This window comes from Crocuta crocuta, unplaced genomic scaffold (genome assembly GCF_008692635.1).
Source record: "Crocuta crocuta isolate KB4526 unplaced genomic scaffold, BGI_CrCroc_1.0 scaffold99, whole genome shotgun sequence".
Classification (NCBI taxonomy): domain Eukaryota; kingdom Metazoa; phylum Chordata; class Mammalia; order Carnivora; family Hyaenidae; genus Crocuta; species Crocuta crocuta.
The window spans coordinates 3,336,707-3,354,927 of NW_027551560.1; the positions used below are offsets into that span (position 1 = coordinate 3,336,707).

General features: G+C 34.0%; 1 protein-coding gene across 2 annotated transcripts in view; it reads right to left on the minus strand.

The window, feature by feature from the left end:
* The window catches only part of AGTPBP1 (ATP/GTP binding carboxypeptidase 1), a 155,512-nt gene that overhangs the window by 89,221 nt on the left and 48,070 nt on the right, over positions 1 to 18,221 (minus strand). For both annotated transcript variants that reach the window (XM_077749493.1, XM_077749494.1), the window contains 4 exons: positions 16,322 to 16,415; positions 10,244 to 10,281; positions 6,211 to 6,419; positions 4,031 to 4,208 (listed from right to left, as the gene is read on the minus strand). In XM_077749493.1, the coding sequence (XP_077605619.1) occupies positions 4,031 to 4,208; positions 6,211 to 6,419; positions 10,244 to 10,281; positions 16,322 to 16,415 (519 nt within the window). The remainder of the gene's footprint in view (positions 1 to 4,030; positions 4,209 to 6,210; positions 6,420 to 10,243; positions 10,282 to 16,321; positions 16,416 to 18,221) is intronic.

Consider the following 18,221-nt stretch of genomic DNA (forward strand, 5'->3'; position numbering starts at 1 on the left):
CAGCATCTGGGGTCTTCACTGAAGGCAACCTCACCTGCAGATTTTCTACTACTTAAGTCGATTTAAGTTCCTCATTATTTGTCTAAAATATTGTCCATTTCAATCATATTTTCAAATGTATTAACAGTAGTTATCTTCTGAATCCACGTGGATTGGTTGAAATCCCTCAATTTATTTTGCAAGAAAAAATAACACTGTTTCTATGAACTTCTCCTCTTTAGTCAATGCTGACAGTTTTATCTATCTATGCTCTAGTATTTATGGCACACTTGTGATTATCTAACTTGTACAAAATAACCCCTGCTGTCTTATTTTAAACATTTGTTCTGTATGATACTGACTCTTTGGAGATGGGACTAACAGCTATACATCTGCCAATCTATTTACTTTCAAGCTCTCCATCTTGAGGTTTTAAGAGTCTCTAGTATAAATCAGCTACTTAGACTTTGGTTCTTAACCCAATCTGAGATTCTTCTCCTTTCAGTTAGACTATTTTATCCATTTAGATATCTTATTTCTGAAACTGATTTGCTTGTTTTCACTTTGTATTTAGCACTCTTAAGATTTCTGTGCATCTCTGAAATTTCCTTGGTTTTCAGAACAATAATAGACCTCTTCAAGAATTTTTCCCAAGGAAAAGAAGTATATAATTTTATATAGAATGTCAAAGTGTTCACAGTCTCTAAGTCCATCCATGGTTCAATAGATCCCACACTAAGGATCCCTGTTTCAGATGTTAATTTTACATCTGAAAGCCCATATTTCTATTTCTATAATTATTTTAGAAATGCAAGAATAGTGTAATATTCCTAAGAATAGGAACTTCACCAATATAAATAATACAAATTATATATAAATATTATAAATTTATTTTATTTGTGTAAAAGACCCAGTTTGCTATAACTGAGGATTATGTATCTTTGGCCAAGAGTTTGTGGGTGTATTTCAAAAGAATATTACAATTATTTAGTGTTACATAATTAATAATTTGTAATGTTTAATACAATTATTCTGCTACCATGTTATCTCAATTCATCACTGGCTGAGCTTGGGTGATATTTCATGCAATTATTTCAGAAAGGGTACCTGGATAATCTACTTCCATACCACTATATACCTACAAATAAGTCACCTTCACATATGGAAGGCAACTTAATAAGTGTTCAAAAACTTGAATCATGACTCTTTCCTTCAAATCTCTGTAGATGCTGCTTCACTATCTCTTGGTATTTAATGTTCTAGAGACTAAGTCTTGGGGTCAGTTCAATTCCCTCATCAACAAATGTTACATGCACACCATCTGTGTCTAATAGGTGCTGAGGATAAAATGAAGGGAAAAAACAACCATCCTATCCTCACAGAACTTATATTCTACCTGAAGAAGGTAAAAAATAATGAAAAACTTGGGCTGCTGGATGGCTCAGTCAGTTCAGCATCCGACTCTGGCTCTGGTCATGATCTCGTGGTTCGTGAGTTTGAGCCCCACATCGGGCTCTTTGCTGACAGCTCGGAGCCTGGAGCCTGAAGCCTGCTTTGGATTCTGTGTCTCCCTCTCTCTCTGCCCCTCCCTAACTCGTGCTCAGTCTCTCTCTCTCTCTCAAGAGTAAACATTAAAAAATAATAATAATGAACACTGTGAGAAACATAATTAAGCCTGATATGTGAAAAAAATAATGGTAAACAGAAAGAAGGTATTTTCCTTGTGTCTGAACTGTTGCTGTTAAAACCCTCCTCTTACATCTTAATTACGAAGGCTTGTTAGTCAATGCAAATCTTCATTTCTACTTTAGTGATCCATTAGTCTGAGATGAAACAGGAGCCCTCAGAAAAGTATTATCTCTGGTCATTTTTTTCCCCATGTTTGCTGAATTCACTGCACTAGAAGTCAGCTTTCTTGACCTATGTGATTATTCTGGACACTGAATAAAGAACACTATGGGGTATATCCTATATCCTATCCCCCTCCAAGTATTAATACCTACTACATCAATAGAAGTCTCCCCTGCTTTCTACCAGTTACAACCTCCACTTCAACCCCCATAATTCTACACTGAGATATAGGACAGAAAGGCACTCTAACTGCTCCTTTACTGTCCCCTCCAAATAGGTGTTATTGGCACCTCAACCTGGAGTCTGAGATATTGCATTTACAGAAGGTTGAATGGAGAGTGGATGCTCTTCTTTCATATATTCATACCGTTACCATGTTTGTTGCATGTTCTATATTTAATTTGGGGTTGTTGGGTTTTTTTTTCCAATTGCAATGTTGAGATTTTATTTTATTTTTTTTAATTTTTAATTTTTTTGTTTTTTTTTTTTTTACAAATAGTTTATTGTCACGTCGGTTTCCATATAACACCCAGTGCTCATCCCCACAAGTGCCCTCCTCCATGCATACTTCTCAAANGGTTGCTGGGTTTTTTGTTGTTTTTCGTTCTGTTTTGTTTTAAGTAGGCTTCACACCCAGTGCAGATCCCAATGTGGGGACTGAACTCATGAGCCTAAGATCAAGACCTGAGCTGAGATCAAGAGTCAGACACTTAACCAACTGAGCCACCCAGGCTCTCCTGCATGTTCTGTTTCATGAGAATGCTTCTTTTACTTGTTTACACTTTTGGTACAAATCTTACCCTATTTTTAAAATCTGTAGTAATTTAAAATGCAAAGGGAAAGAGAAATTAGATCACTGTTTTCACTTCCCTATCTTATTTAAGTCCCTGACTTCGCTGTAGATTTTTAAACCTTTTATTTTTCTTTTCATTTTTTTAATGTTTTATTTATTTTTGAGAGAGAGATAGAGACAGTCTGAGCAGAAGAGGGTCAGAAAGAGAGGGAGACACAGAATCCAAAGAGAGGCTCCAAGCTCTGAGCTAGCTGTCAGCACAGAGCCCGATGCAGGGCTCAAACCNCTTTTAAAGGAAGTTTCTGAGTAATCCATTTTGATATTTTGTGTGGACTAAACTTGTACTTTAATAATAAAACATTTCTTAAATAATATCATAATAGCATACTCTGTGGCATATACCACTAATAAATCTATATCTAGGATAATAAAACTAAATATAGTTACCTGGAAATTCTCTTAAATCACTTATATCAAGTAATTGCTTTAAAAAAATTTTTTAATGTTTTATTTATTTCTGAGAGAGAGAGAGAGAGAGAGAGACAGACAGCATGAGCAGGGGAGGGTCAGACAGAGAGGGAGACACAGACTCTGAAACAGGCTCCAGGCTGTGAGCTAGCTGTCAGCACAGAGCCCGAAGTGGGGCTCGAACCCACAAACCGTGAGATGATGACGTGAGCTGAAGTTGGACACTTAACCAAATGAGCCAACCAGGCTCCCCTAGTAATTGCTTTTAAATGGAAAAAATCTTCCATTTGTTTTTGGAAAAAAGTAACTGACAGGAAAATACTTTAGAAATTCTATTAATAGTCTACACTACATTCTCTTTTCCACTTTGCTAGATCTTACCCCCACCCCTCAAAAAATCTACTTTTTCCCCACATTAAGAAATTTAAACTCTTACTTCTTTTACCATGTTCCCAGTATTATACCAAAAATGGCAAACAGCCAGGTTCTGATGATTTCATTATTTTCATTCAAGTCAGTCATGTGCAAGTTTTGTTTAGCATAAACTATAACATTTTTGGTGACTAGGTATTCTTAACTTTAAAAGAATGAAAGTTCATCAAAAAGTTATAAACGGAAGCCCAAATGTAATTACCTAAACATTTAATGTACATTCTTATGTTCTGAAAATTCTTTTTAACTGTGAAATAATGTTCCTATATGTATGCATAAATTTTTTGAGATTCAAATTTACATAAATGTAACATTCCACACTACTTCCCCTAATTATCAGACCTCAGTTTCTTATATTTAAATAAATATTTAACTAAAACATAATGTGAAAGTTCACTGTGTGCATGGAGGCCTTCTTTTGCTGAGGACTTGGAAACAAGAAATAAAAAGTCAACAGTCACACAATTCCAAGAGACACTGAAGCCAGCAATAAATACATGGTCTTACCTTCAGGGGGTAAACTGTACAGCTGGGCCACAGGCCCAGTCACAGGAATAACGGGCAGCTGGAAATGGAAAGAACTTTTAATCGTTGGAAGTGGCAGGCGATTTTTAGGAAAACACTTCCTCATTATTAGACTGGAGGTGTTGACAAGAGGATCAAGGGTCCTAACTGCCAAACATTCCTGTTTTTTAAGAGAAGGAAAAAAGGAAAAAAAAGGAAAAGAAAGAAGGTAATAAGCCTTTGGTGAATAACTGAATCAATTTTATATTCCTTCATAAAGTAATACATCAATAAGTTTCAAGGTACAAATACCAAGAAAACCAGTATTTTAATATGATTCTAAAATAGCTTTGGCTATTCAGAAGGGTCTCTTCATAGGTAAGTGGCAAATTTAGTTAATACTTCTCTTAAAATATTTTTACTAAGCAAAAATCAGTACCATCTTTGGCACCAAAATCGTCGAAGCATATTAGTCCCCCCCATACCCCCAGTTTCAGTCAATTGTGGTCCAGAGCAGATGATCTTCCTTCCGACCTAAGGTCAACTGTCAGAAAGTCAATACTAGCCCTATTGCTACAATACGACATACTAACCTCACCCCCCTCCGTTCATCTAATCACACAGGCATTTTATCATCTCTTGTCATCATAAGACAGATGAGTAAAGTACAATAAGATATTTTGAGAGAGAGGGACCACATTTACTTTTATTACAGTATATTGTTGTAGGTGTTCTATTTTATTACTAGTTGTTAATCTTGTACGGGGCCTAAGTAGTAAACTTTGTGATAGGTATGTACGGTATAGGAAAAAACACATCGTATGTAGAAGGTTGAGTACTGTCCCAGGTTTCAGGCACCTAAACCAGGGGAATCTTGGAACGTATACCCCACAGGTAAGGGGGGCTATTATGCTAAGTAATATCTATGAGTGACCTATGAGGCATTACTTAGCAAGCCTAGGACACAAAATAAAAATTCTTTTTAATGTACGGAAAAAAGAAAAAAAAGCATTTGGTAAAAACCACAGTGAGTAAGAAATGTGTAAGAAATAAAAAAGAATGTGAGCATTAGCTAAGCCTTCCTCAGAACTGTCTTGGTTATCACACAATAGCACCTCTAATAAGTTGGCTCTTCAACTCATTAAAAAAAAAAGTAGCCTGAACACCACAATTTTAAGTTTCAAGAGTTTAATTGGCGGCTCTGTTATCTAACCTTGAGAAGGGCTAATAAATAGGTGAATAGGGAATTTGAATCTATAACATATAACACTATTATTATTATTATTATTATTATTACTGACAGCTGGCATTTACATAGTACTTTGATACAAATTTTCACATCTGATCTGTCAGAACAGTTGAGAGATTAAGACTCAGAAATGTTAAGTGACATAAACATAGCCACCCCACTCTTCCTAATACACCGATTATCCATCACTGTCTATATTAGGAATAGTAAAAACAAGTACATATGTTTGATCTAGAAAAGAAAAGCTTAGGATAAACATAAATTCTGTGTTCAGACATCTTAACTACTGCCAAGTGGAAAGAGACGTGTGTAAGACCAACAGGGCACAACCAAGATAACTGGCTGCGACTTTCAAAAAGGCAGATTTCTTTCTAATAATTATAGCCTTCTAAAAACAAAGGAGTTGCACTGTAACATCCCCATTGCCCAGGGCTGACAGTCCTCTCGCTAAGGATTTTGTCAAGAAGGTTTATGGTTAAGATGGCAGCCAGGACTAGGATTAACTCAAAGTTTCACTCCTGTAGCTTCTCTATCCAGAAGGAAGACACTGACAACACTGCCAGACAACAGAACTGGCGTACCAGCTATAAAGGATCCACAAATACCTTATGAGGGGAACATGCAAAACTGAGTACAGTCAACTGCACATCTTAGAAAACATGGATATATGCATTCCCTTCCTGCCCAGTGGATGGATCTAGACATCGTCCTTTTACCTATAGGGAAAAAATTCTCATATTGTGGAGATATGCACCGGGTATTTTCTCCAACTCAATGTGAGGTCACGGGAGAAATGATTGTGACTTTTGGTTTTCAAATATTTTCCTGAACATATTTATCATACTTTTTGAGTATTTATTAGAAATACTAAGTTTTCTTAAGAACCAAATATTAACACATAACCAGAGTAATAGGAAGAAAACAAAAAACTCACTTGTGAAGTGTTATAGAGAATTTTCATCCCATTGGCATCTATAAATGCTTTTCTTCCCAACTTGATGTTTGTAACACTTTTTAAGCTCTGTAAAATTCCTTTCCGAATGAGCATGTTTCTATGCCGGTTATCATGGCGGTGCCAATCTACATAAATTGTTAAAAGGACTTGGACATATCCTCTGTCTACAGCTCTCCTGGCGTTTGTTTCTTTAACAAAAGAAAATTGAAAAAGAATATTTTTTAAATGACAAGAGAAAGTAGTTGAATAAATCAAATTAAAAATATCATTATAATATTGTAATGAGTTCTTACAATTTTTCCAAAAATATATATAGCAGCGACATATTTAAATATTTTTATCTAACAAAATAGAAGTTCCAGATGCCAAACTACAACATTTCCAGAAACCTGCCCATATATTGTTTTATGGTTAATAAATACCAAAATATCTTTAATACAGTTAGGGCTATATCTTTTTAAATGTTAATACCAAAGTTTCATGTTGTTTAAAACTTATACCAACTTTGATTACACTAAATAGGATATATAAGCCTTTACCTTGCTAGCTGTGAATATGATTTTGCTAAAAGACATTATCATTATGGTAACTTCTATCATAAACCTTGTGTTTCCACTGAAATTAACTCCATTGGACTGTAGCTTCAATTAATACTATAATACAGTATTACAAACTGTAAGTGTTTCCACTGAAATCAACTGCTTTTTTTTTTCTAAAATTTTTTTAATGTTTTTATTTATTTCTAAGAGAGACAGACAGACAGACAATGTGAGCAGGCGAGGGTCAGAGAAAGAGGGAGACACAGAATCTGAAACAGGCTCCAGGCTCTGAGCTAGTTGTCAGCACAGAGCCCGAGGCAGGGCTCGAACTCATGAACCGTGAGATCATGACCTGAGCCAAAGCCGGATGCAAGCCAACTTGAGCCACCTAGGCACCCTTGAAATCAACTGCTTTAATTACCCCCACAACTACATAAGTATCCATGCAATAACAATGCTGAGTTAAAAATACGTATACAACTTTGGAGCACTTGGGTGGCTCAATGAGTTAAGCCTCAGACTCAACTACAGCTCAAATCATGATCTCGCAGTTCATGAGTTCGAGCCTCACATCAGGCTATTAGCACAGAGCCTGGTTGGGATTCTGTCTCCCTCTCTCCCTGCCCTTCCCCTGCTTGCTCTCTATCTCTCTCTCAAATAAAAAATAATAATTAAAAAAACATGTATACAACTTTTAATAAATGAAATGTAAGGAGTACTTCGCCTCTTTTGATCATTAATTGTTTAATGTAATAAAAACTACATTAAAGAACTTTTTTGTAAATGGTCAATTTTACTGGGGTAGAATTTACAGAAATCCACAAGTTTCATCTACTTTATTATTTTAAAAGTGTTAATATTTTAGATTATTAACCAGAAGGGTACATTTCACTAGAATAGCTGTAGGGGAATCCTATCATACCAACATCCTGAGCCACACAACACCACGTAGGTAGGCCATTGATAGGAGCACAAAATAATGTGGAATACCAACCCATCTGAGCTTCTTAAATTACAAAGAAATTCTAATCTCTTCCTAACCTAAGTTTACCCCCTGCTACATGGCATAGGCACTAAGATAATGTAACAGTAATGTTCTGCTGCTTTTAGTTACCTGAAAGAATTACTACAGCTTCCAAATGTGCTAATACGTACCTAAAACATAAAGATACGGAGATCAACAAACATTAATGCCCTACCAGAAGGCATTAGAGAGCTGGAAGAAATTCACGTCGGGAGTGAAGCTTTCTTGTGTAAGTTTTAAAAACCTCTATTGTGTCTTGAAGAGCTTTTGGCCAAAGCTGTGGCTATTTTCAAAATTGGTTCAATGGTTTTGACTAACAGGAGTTTCATGTATTTTAAGGGAATACATACTTTGTTTACACCACCTGGAATATATAAGCCTTTCCTTTCAGTTACTATCGGAGTATGATTTTTCTTAAAAAACATTATGATCACTATAACACCTATTACAAAATGTGGTTTTCACTGGAATTCCCAATAGGCTAAACAGTATTTATATGAAATATTTAAATTCTTTATTAAGGATCAAATAAGAAACTTGCCCATAACTCAAACACAGGTGCTGAGTGAAGAGAAACAAACAGAGCTGTCTGCACTCTGCAACGGAGCACAACTAAGAAGTTTAGTAAAGGGGTTTTTATACATGGGTTCAGGATTCCTAACTCACAATCAGCCTGTGTCTCTTCTTCCCTCTCTGGTTAAGAGAAATTCAGGTTTCCCTTTCGACCACAGCATCTCAACTACACTCTAGCAACAGCACCCAAGTACTTGTCAGTCTGCACTGAGCATGAATATGCGTTCTTTGCTTTACACTCACTCAGGCTTATTATAGTAGTCTCATTTACCCTTTTAAAGTAAATTATTGCCCCCTCCAAACAAGCAGTCAAAAAAAATCAATGGATAAGAATGTTCCATAATGTCACAGTGCATTTAATAATCTGCAGTGTGCTACTTAACATTATCTTGCATTATTAAATTTTTATCCTATCTAGTGCCATGTGCCATATGAAAATAGACAGCAACTATACTCATCCTACTTGTGAGTAATATTTTTACCTGGTGGGGTAAAATGATATGTTTGCCACCATACTCCTTTGAAGGAAGAGAGAGTAAAAGGAAGAATACTTCTTAAAATGGAAGATACTAGATTTCAGTCATCTTAGATTAACTGATTCTACAAATAGTTGGAACTTATGAGGGCTTTAGTGTTTACTGATTTAGAATTAGTGATTTTGTCATCCATGATACTGAAAATTAGTAAGCTTCAGTTTTAACAGCTATTTTAATCTATTCTAAGTCAAAAATATGTCTATATTAATTTAAAAATTAGTCTGTAAATAACAATTTGAACCACAAAGTAAGGGCACAACAAAGCAAAGCTACACCTACCTTTGAAAATTAATCCCAAGTATTCTAATCTTGGTCTAAAGTTTATCACATCAAATATGAAAATAAAACTACACAGCTAATCTAATTGAGTACTACACATTTCACTTCAAAGATAAAACAGTTAACTGAATTTTATATTCTCTGGTATATAATACTAACACCTAAGGTGATTTTTTAAATAAATCATTACTTTACCAAATATCAGATTTTCAACCAATTAATCATTTGCTACTGTTCAAATGAACAATTCTAGTCATCCAAATTTAAGGGCAAGCTAGTCTTACCCTTGATTACACAGTTTTGGGGGAAAATAACATAGAAAGCCATCAACACTTATTCTTAGGACTAAATGTTACTGTGGTCAAAATATTTATTTAATCAGGCTGATAAGAGTGGAAGCACTAACAAAAATTACTATTTAAAACAGATACTGAGTATATGGGAGAGAGAAAACATACAATGTAGATAAATTACTTTCCAAAGGAATCATATCATGAGACACATCTACTTCAAATGCTTCAATTTTGAAAATCAGAAAAGAGCTGCTTTAGTTTGTAAATGAATTCAGTAAACTGTAAATTTACATTAAATCATTTTTCAGTAACATAAATTTGAATTTGATAGAAATAAAATTTCTAATAAGAGGTTTCCATATGAAAATTGTGTGTTTGATATAGAGACAGTAGTTGTTAAAAATATTTTCATAGTAAATATTCTCAGTACCATGTTACCTTCGCCTTTTAAAAGATGATACTTAGGTAATATTTACATATTACTTTCCTCTATTAATAAGAGGACTTTACGTTTATATAATGAACTTATAAAAAGGAATTCCATGTATTTAAAAAAATTCCATAAATATACTGAACTATAGTTCAATAAACATAAACAACATTAGCTAGGACACATATCAATCAACCATATGAAAAGATAAAAACAACTTTGACATTTAATTATCACAAACTAGCTTTATAACTACAGACTAAATCTACATTTCCAGTTTAACATAGGAGAATATTTGGAAAAATAGTATCTAGTATTTCTAGTATTTAAAAACTTACTTGATTTTAGCAATGCAGCAAGAGTGTCTAAAGCAACCCTGTCAACGTGAGAAAACACAAACAACAACAAAACTAGTAAAATTAATCTACAATAGTAAATTCAGACAATCTTTTCAGATAAGTAATTATTATCTATTCCAAAAGTCATTCCTGTTAGAGTCAATTACATATGGTGTTTCTCTGTATGGATCTCTTCCTCAGGTTAAAATCAGATAGGAGGAAGATTGAAATATTAACAGGCAAGCACCAAAAAAATTTTTTTAAGGAAGAAAATTAACAATATTTAAGTCTTTACATCAGAGATTAGATGAACAGAATCAATTACTGTGCTTGTATCTGACACTGACAGAGTTCACAAAATAACAATATTAAGAATCAGAGTCCCTGATTCACAAAAATTTAAAACAAGTGTTAACACAAATAAAATTCATAACTACAAAATTCTACAGATGTTCATAGTTATCTGACTTTAAATTATTTTTGCTCCATCAAGCAATAATCCTAATATTTCACGTGATAACAAATGTGAAATATTTTTAGAACTAGGAGGTTTGGGGAGAAGTATGAGCCCTTAACATTTTTCAGTTATAAGGCAGCAAAGAAAATAATGAACCTACTTTATATCTCAAAAACTCTTACTGCCCATTAAAGGACGAAGGAATTGCCCCCCAAAAGTTACAAGTACTTCTGTTTTCTTTTAACATAAATACTCAAATACCCACAGTAAAATCAACTGGCATTAATCAGCTTTAAAAACACACAGAACATCACTGTGGAAAACCCTATGCCGCAAATATTTTTTTAAATAAGTTACTGAAAAATTGACACTTAATTGCAGTAACTTTAAAAATATAAGGCTACATACTATATACAGTACCTCTTGTTAAGAGTTCAACAACTATAATTTGCATAAAAATATGCACTTTGTCAAACTTAAGCATGTCATTCATCATCAAGCATTTGTTGAATGCCTACTAGACACCCACAGTAGCAGCTTCTTCATTGGTATAAAATCAGCAAACTTATCTCTTCCACAGTTTTACAGTCTAGATAATGTGATAAAATGTACACACCTGTGAAAAGAATGACTCAAGAAATTAAAACCAAAAAAAAGCAATAAAGTGAATGCTGCACACATTAGTGTAAAGAAAACAGAATGACCACAGAGTATTTGTTTAAAGGTAAAGAACAGAGGTGAGTGGGAAACTGGAGATGGATACTGGTTCACAGTAAAGTGCACAACAAGGATCTAGGACTAGGCACAAAGTACTCATTTATAATAAACACTCATTAATGCTACCCTTCAGAGCAAGTTGTTAATAGCTACACTTTGGTTTACTGATGCAAATAAAGCAATCATCTAAATCTTTATTTAAGATAACATTTCTAAAAAGGAAAGCAAAAGTATATGCTTTAAAAACATTACAAATTCATACTTGTTACTTTCTCAAAACAATGTGAACTTATAATGGTGAGTTAAAATTAAATGAAAATTATAAAATTACATACCGAATTTTCATAGTACTAAATCATCAGTAAGAAACTTTCCATAAATTTATAATTACACAATAAAGTGTATATAAGACTGTAAAACAGGAATAAGGATGGCTTTGAAACTGGTCAAAATTAAACATAGATCTAAAGAGACCCTCCAAGGGACATGACAATACAAAGTATAAAACAGAAGACTGATAAATGCCAGAAATTGTTTTTTTTTTAATGCCAGAAATTGTTATAGGTGCCTCATATATGTGTCTTTCTAGTTAATTCTTAAAATAATCTTGGTCCATAGAACTGGCACATTTTATGGATAAAGAAACCAAAGATTTCAGAATATAATGTGCCTAGGGTCCCATAAAAACTAGGTGCTATGAAAAATGAGTAATATAAGCCTCTTGTTAACAAAGAAAATTATGAAATCTGAAATACTGGTTTCCTGCAAAAAAGATGTTGAAATCCTAACCCCCAGTACCTCAGAATGTGACCTTATTTGGAAACATCATCACTGCTGCTGTAATTAGTTTAAAAGAAGTCATGGGGAGACTCTCTGAAGACAGACACACAAGAGAACCCCACGTGAGGACAGAGGCCGAGATTGCAATGCTGCAGCTATAAGCTAAGAAACACCAAAGGCTGCCAGCAAACCACCAGCTAAAAAAAAGAAGAGAGGAAGGATTCCCCCATAAAGGTTTCAGAGGGAGCACTGGCCCAGCCAAAAAGGTGATTGTGGACTTCCAGCCTCCAGAACTAGGAGACAATAAATTTCTGTCATTTTAAGTCACAAAATTTGCTCAAGGAACTTTGTTACAACAGCTCTAGGAAAGAAATATGATCACTTAGCTGCAATCACTTGCAATGAAATGAAACGATTTTCCCATCTACAGTTCAGTCTTTATTAAAAATATAAAAATCTTAGAGTACTTTTAGAGAAAGTCTTTCTTTCTTTGAACCAAATAAAAGTGCCCCTGACAGTTTCTAATCCTTAAACTACATGTTTTTTGGGTTCATTCTTATTCTTCAATACCGGCAAAACTGGGGTGTGAACCCAGTTCTTTCTGACGCCAAAGACCATTGTACTTGTTCCATAGTTGCACTGGACCAAAAGAAATTATGAAGTTTGGTGTAAAATCATCTTGATATTTTCACCAAAATGTTACTTAAAAGGTATTTTTAAAAACTTCAGGACAAAAAATTTCTGAAATTCTCTGACACATATAAGCCAGTACATATTTATAATATAAAGTTACAAAAGAATTTTGGAATAACAGATTTCCTGAAATGCACAGTTTGTATTGTGCTAATTGATAAGAATTTTCCAGTTTCACTATTTTATACTTCCTCATGTATTTTTCCAATCTACCTATGTCCCACACAGAATAATACAACCAACAATGAACGGCTTACAAAGCAGACTATGGCTTATTCCTTTAGAGCAGTAAAGGAAGAAAAGCTTTAGCTCTAGGTACTCATGAAGTCACATTTCCTTTAAATTGGGAGTCAATCCTTACGGGGATGTTCAAGAACCCACTGCTTCCTAAGCTGCTTCCTTCTGGATTAACAGTGTTTATATCTATAAACCTAAAATTGGAAAGGGAAGGAAATCCTCAAGGGCAGCACCACCATTCAAACATAAATTATATCCCTAATCTTATTTCTCAAACACGGAGCATTATTTCAGAGGAGGAAGAACAGCAAGACAAATGTTCTAGATGTCAAGAATTTTTAATTAAGGGGGAGACCCTAAGATTATTAAAAATGATAAAGAGATCGAGATGCAAATGTTTGGTCGATGAATGGTTTATTTTTTTAAAGTAAAAATAAAGTAAAAAATTTGTTTTTCTTTTTAAAATATGAATACAGTAAGGAATAAAGGGATAATTTAGATAGCTCTATTCCTTGCCTAGAAGTTTATACCCAGTATTTCTACATAATTTTAGATATATTCCCATATTGTATATTATAATGATATTTGTGAAATGTTCTATTTCTCCTAGGAAGATTTTATATTAGATATGACAACTGGTTAGAATAAACTAATGTGACCTTAAGAATGAATTCAAACTTATTAGATAAAAGATATATTAAAAAGTACTTTATAGGACAAGGGGAGAAATGGTACATAAATTAAAAAATAAAGAATATACTTTTAGTTCTAACTAAAATTCATTCACAGCCTCATGACTACATTACTTACCTAAACTAGTTACACTGCACTCATAGGCACTGTGATAATTATAAAGTCATCTCATTAAACCCTCAAACCAAACTTCTAATGTAGGAGCCAATATTTCCATTTACAGACGAAGCCAGGGCTTAAGTAAGGTAACTTACTTCATACCCTAGAGCCAGTCAGTGACAGAGCTAACATGCAAACCCAGTTCGGCCTGCCTTTGGAGCCTACTCACTACACTACACAAATTCTACAAGCTGGTTTTACTAATTGTGATACAACCATTTTCTTTGCTTTGTTACATTTCATCAGATGCTCTACAACTGTGTATGATTTCTGCATAAGTAAATATGCTAAGAGATTCCACCAAACAATATTTAATGAATAATTATATGCACAAGTCAGCTTCATTTTCTGGAAGTGTAAAAGCTGAACTATTTGACCTTTATTTTAAAAAGAGTGAAAAGACTGGAAATGTTCTGAACTTATATTTACACAATTTAGTAAAATACAATTTACTAAATAAAATTCAGCTAATGTAGATAAATTCTGCCTCAAAAAAGAATCACAGCTAATAAAAGTAGAAAAAATGAGAAAATTAGAAAAGTCACTATTCTGCCACCCCTAAAGAAATAATGAATCTAGACAATGTCATGAAATACTGCTAAATTATTAGGTGGAAAGTCGAGCAATCACTTCAGTTCAGTGATCTTAAGTGATACAAAACAGAGTACCCAGCACGTCTGAAACATTTTTGATGAGAAAAAAGGAACCAAGATCTAATCAATCCTCTAGCTCTACTGGTCTAGAGGAAATTCAAGGGACATACCTACATGTTAAAGGAACCCAGGATACAGTCATCTTAAATCAGAATGTTGGGGCAATCTACAAAACATCACCCAGGTCCTTCAACAAATTAATAAAATGGAACCAAAAACAGGGGAACTGTTATTGATTTTTAAAGATTATGAGACACAGCAATCAAATAAAATGTACAAATCTTATTTGGACTCTGACTGGAACAAGCCAACTGTAAAAAAGACATTTCAAAGACAATCAGAAAGTATCATATGATATTAAGGGATTATTAATACTGCTGGACAATGGAACAATATTCCAGAAACACTAACAGGAAAATGTATTGGTGATAATCATACTAAAGAATTCATAGAATAAATTTAACAGCTGATATTTGCTTCAAAGGACAGAAAAAGAAAAGAAAAGAAAAGAGACAGGAAAGCGAAAACTGAGATAAAAATGGCACAATGTTGGTTACTGCTGAAACTGAGTGGTGGGTACGTCAGGGTTCTATTCTAGCTCTGTGCTTGTCTGTAATTACGCTAGTCTATTTTTGTGTAGGTTTGGAAACTTCCTAAATGTGATGAGGAACATGTGTACCCTGTTTGGATCCTGATTCAAACAAACCCATTAAAAAAGGGCACTCTGAGACAACAGGAGAAAATTGAACACAGACAGGATTTTATGTTATATAAAGGAATTAATCATTTAGTTGAGTATGATTTTAGTATTTTGGTTATTTTTTAGGTCCTTATTTAGTAGAGTTATATACTGAAGTATTTGGGGAAAAATGATAAAATATCTTAATTTTTTTACAGAAATATATATATTTGAATCACATATATGAATGAAATATATGAATAGCATCTGGGATTTACTTAAAAATACCTCAGCATAAATAAAAGCATTGAGGAGGATTAAATGGCAGAATGTTAATACCTGTTGGATCAAATAAGTGATTAATAACCCTAATTCAAGATATTCATTCTAAAATAATATAAATTCCAGGTATCTTTGAAAAACTCCACAATATTTTTTTTAAAGAATATGGCTTAAGAAACAAGCACTAAATATAACCAAATAATTAGAAACTGCTTTCATTTTCTGAGGCAGAAAAGACCTACAAATGAATAGATGTAGATCTTGGAATATAAATACACATATCTCAAGAAAAAAGAAAAAGAATGACATTATTTTGACAAAAAGGAGATGTATAAATTTAAAATATGTTCAGATAATTTGGAGAATGAAGGCTACAGTCACTGGAAAACTGCAAAACTGGGTAGGGAATATAGTAGGCACCCAATAAATGTTTCTGAATGAAGGCTACTCTATCAATGATCGTTTTTCCTCTTCTAGTATCTAGGAATGTTCAGTATCTAAATTTCCCTACCACTATGTTCAACTAATTTAAAGATTTCTAATTTTGATACACCTTGAAGATTAAACTTTATATTTAAAAAATCTTTATCATAATAAAATCACTACTTAAGAACTAAGAAAGGACTCTCAATACAATGTAACTCAACCTGTTGGTTGCACAGATCAAGACAATGAGGCCCAGAATAACAAAAGATACACCTCTATTTATACTCAAAGCAATTACTCACTTCATGAGACCCGAATTCTTCTTACTAAATGGTCCGATGATTTTAAACAACAGCTCCACAACTCCATTTTTCCCTAAGGATACCGAATTCACAGCTAGGAGGGAGAAGAAAGGATGTAAGATGATGTTAAAACCTCAACAAATAGCAATGTGTATTCCTGGTGATACATGGCCAAAAACACACAATTCTGTAGCAGATGTGAACTCAAAGCCCTCATGAAGTCCACCTTAGCCAATCACTTGAAGGGAAGATTTGGTGGAGGGGAGGGGGGTATTTTATTTACTACCTTGAAGGGAAACCATGAAAGAAGTTATATAAAACAACACAATGTTACTACAAAAAAAAAAAAAAAGGTTTTAAGTTGTTCTGTTTGTTTCTCCAATAAATTTAGAGAACTCTTAAATACCAGATCACAGAGATTCAAGGACAAAAACAAACAGTGTGTGCCCTCAGGGGACACAGTAGAGAGAAACATGACAGTAGCAATAAACAAATCATTACTAAATTATTTTCTAAACAGTTAAGACTTGTATGCTGTTTAGGTTACACCAGTGTGGAGCCCCAAATCCATAATGAAACTGAAGGTATCTGGAGAAACTGATGCATGGGCTCAGTCTTTACCAATGAAGAGGAGCTAGCAAGGACAGAGGCTGCTGTAAGGGAGTGTCTCTAGAGACAGGGATAACAGGGAAAACAACAGAGTTACTGAACAGCATGGGTATAAAGTCATACATTAAAAGATAACAATACCAGGGGGCGACTGTGGGGCTCAGTTGGTTAAGCATTCAACTTCAGCAGGTCATGATCTTACAGTTCATCAAGTGTGAGCCCCAAGTAGGACCTGAACTGACACTATGGAGCTTGCTTGTGATTCTCTCTTTCTCTCTTTCTCTGCCCCTCTCCCACACGCATGCACTCTCTCTCACAAGTAAATAAATAAATTTTTAAAAAGCTTAAAAAAAGATATAATATCAGACAAAAGCATGTCAGTGGGAAGATGAGGTAGGAAAAGAAGGTAAACAAATTAAGAGCCCGAGAAGTTGTTAATTCTTTGAACTACAGGGGATTGACCAAAAGGAACAACCAACCAGACATGAATTTTAAATATAAGTCAGCTCTCACAGTGCTGTGGGAAAGACGGATTTGAGAGACACTTTAGCAGGCTGTGGCCCACGAGAGGTGATGAGACCTTAACTAAAACAACTGTGGTGGGGGAAAAGAGGGAACCACTTCAGAGTTTCACACAGAATATGCAAACAATTACCCATCCAGAAAACTGTGCCTAACATTTTCAACTCTGAACACATAGATTTTAAAAACTATAGATAAACCATTACTAGCCTTCTCGTGGTAAATTCAATATGATGCCACCAAAAAAGTAAGCTAAAGTTCTGTCTGATTATTTTAACTTCCTCTGTATCTATTTTTCCATTATCCCTTTTAATGTTATATCTGGGCTGTCTTCTTTTTTCCTTAATTAGGGTATTCGGTGGTTTATCTGTTTATTATTTTTAATTTTATTTGAGTGTAGTTGACACACATTATGTTAGTTTCAGGTACACAACTTAGTGATTTGACAAGTTTATACATTATGCTCTGTTCACCAACACTGTTCATCTGTCCCATTACATCACAATTACAGCATTATTTTAATCCAATTTATTTTTTCACATCAACTGTTTTTTTTTGTAATGGGTTTTTTTGCCTGTACACTCCTCTGCTTTGCTTGTGTTTATTGCTCTCTTCCTAACTTCTTTGGTTAGATATCCAATTCATTCATTTTCTTCTGTTTTTCTAAATTACCTAAGTATTAATTATTTAAGAGCTCACATTTAGCCATAGTGTCCAAATATAGATATAAATACTCATATATGCACATACACATTTTTATACACACACA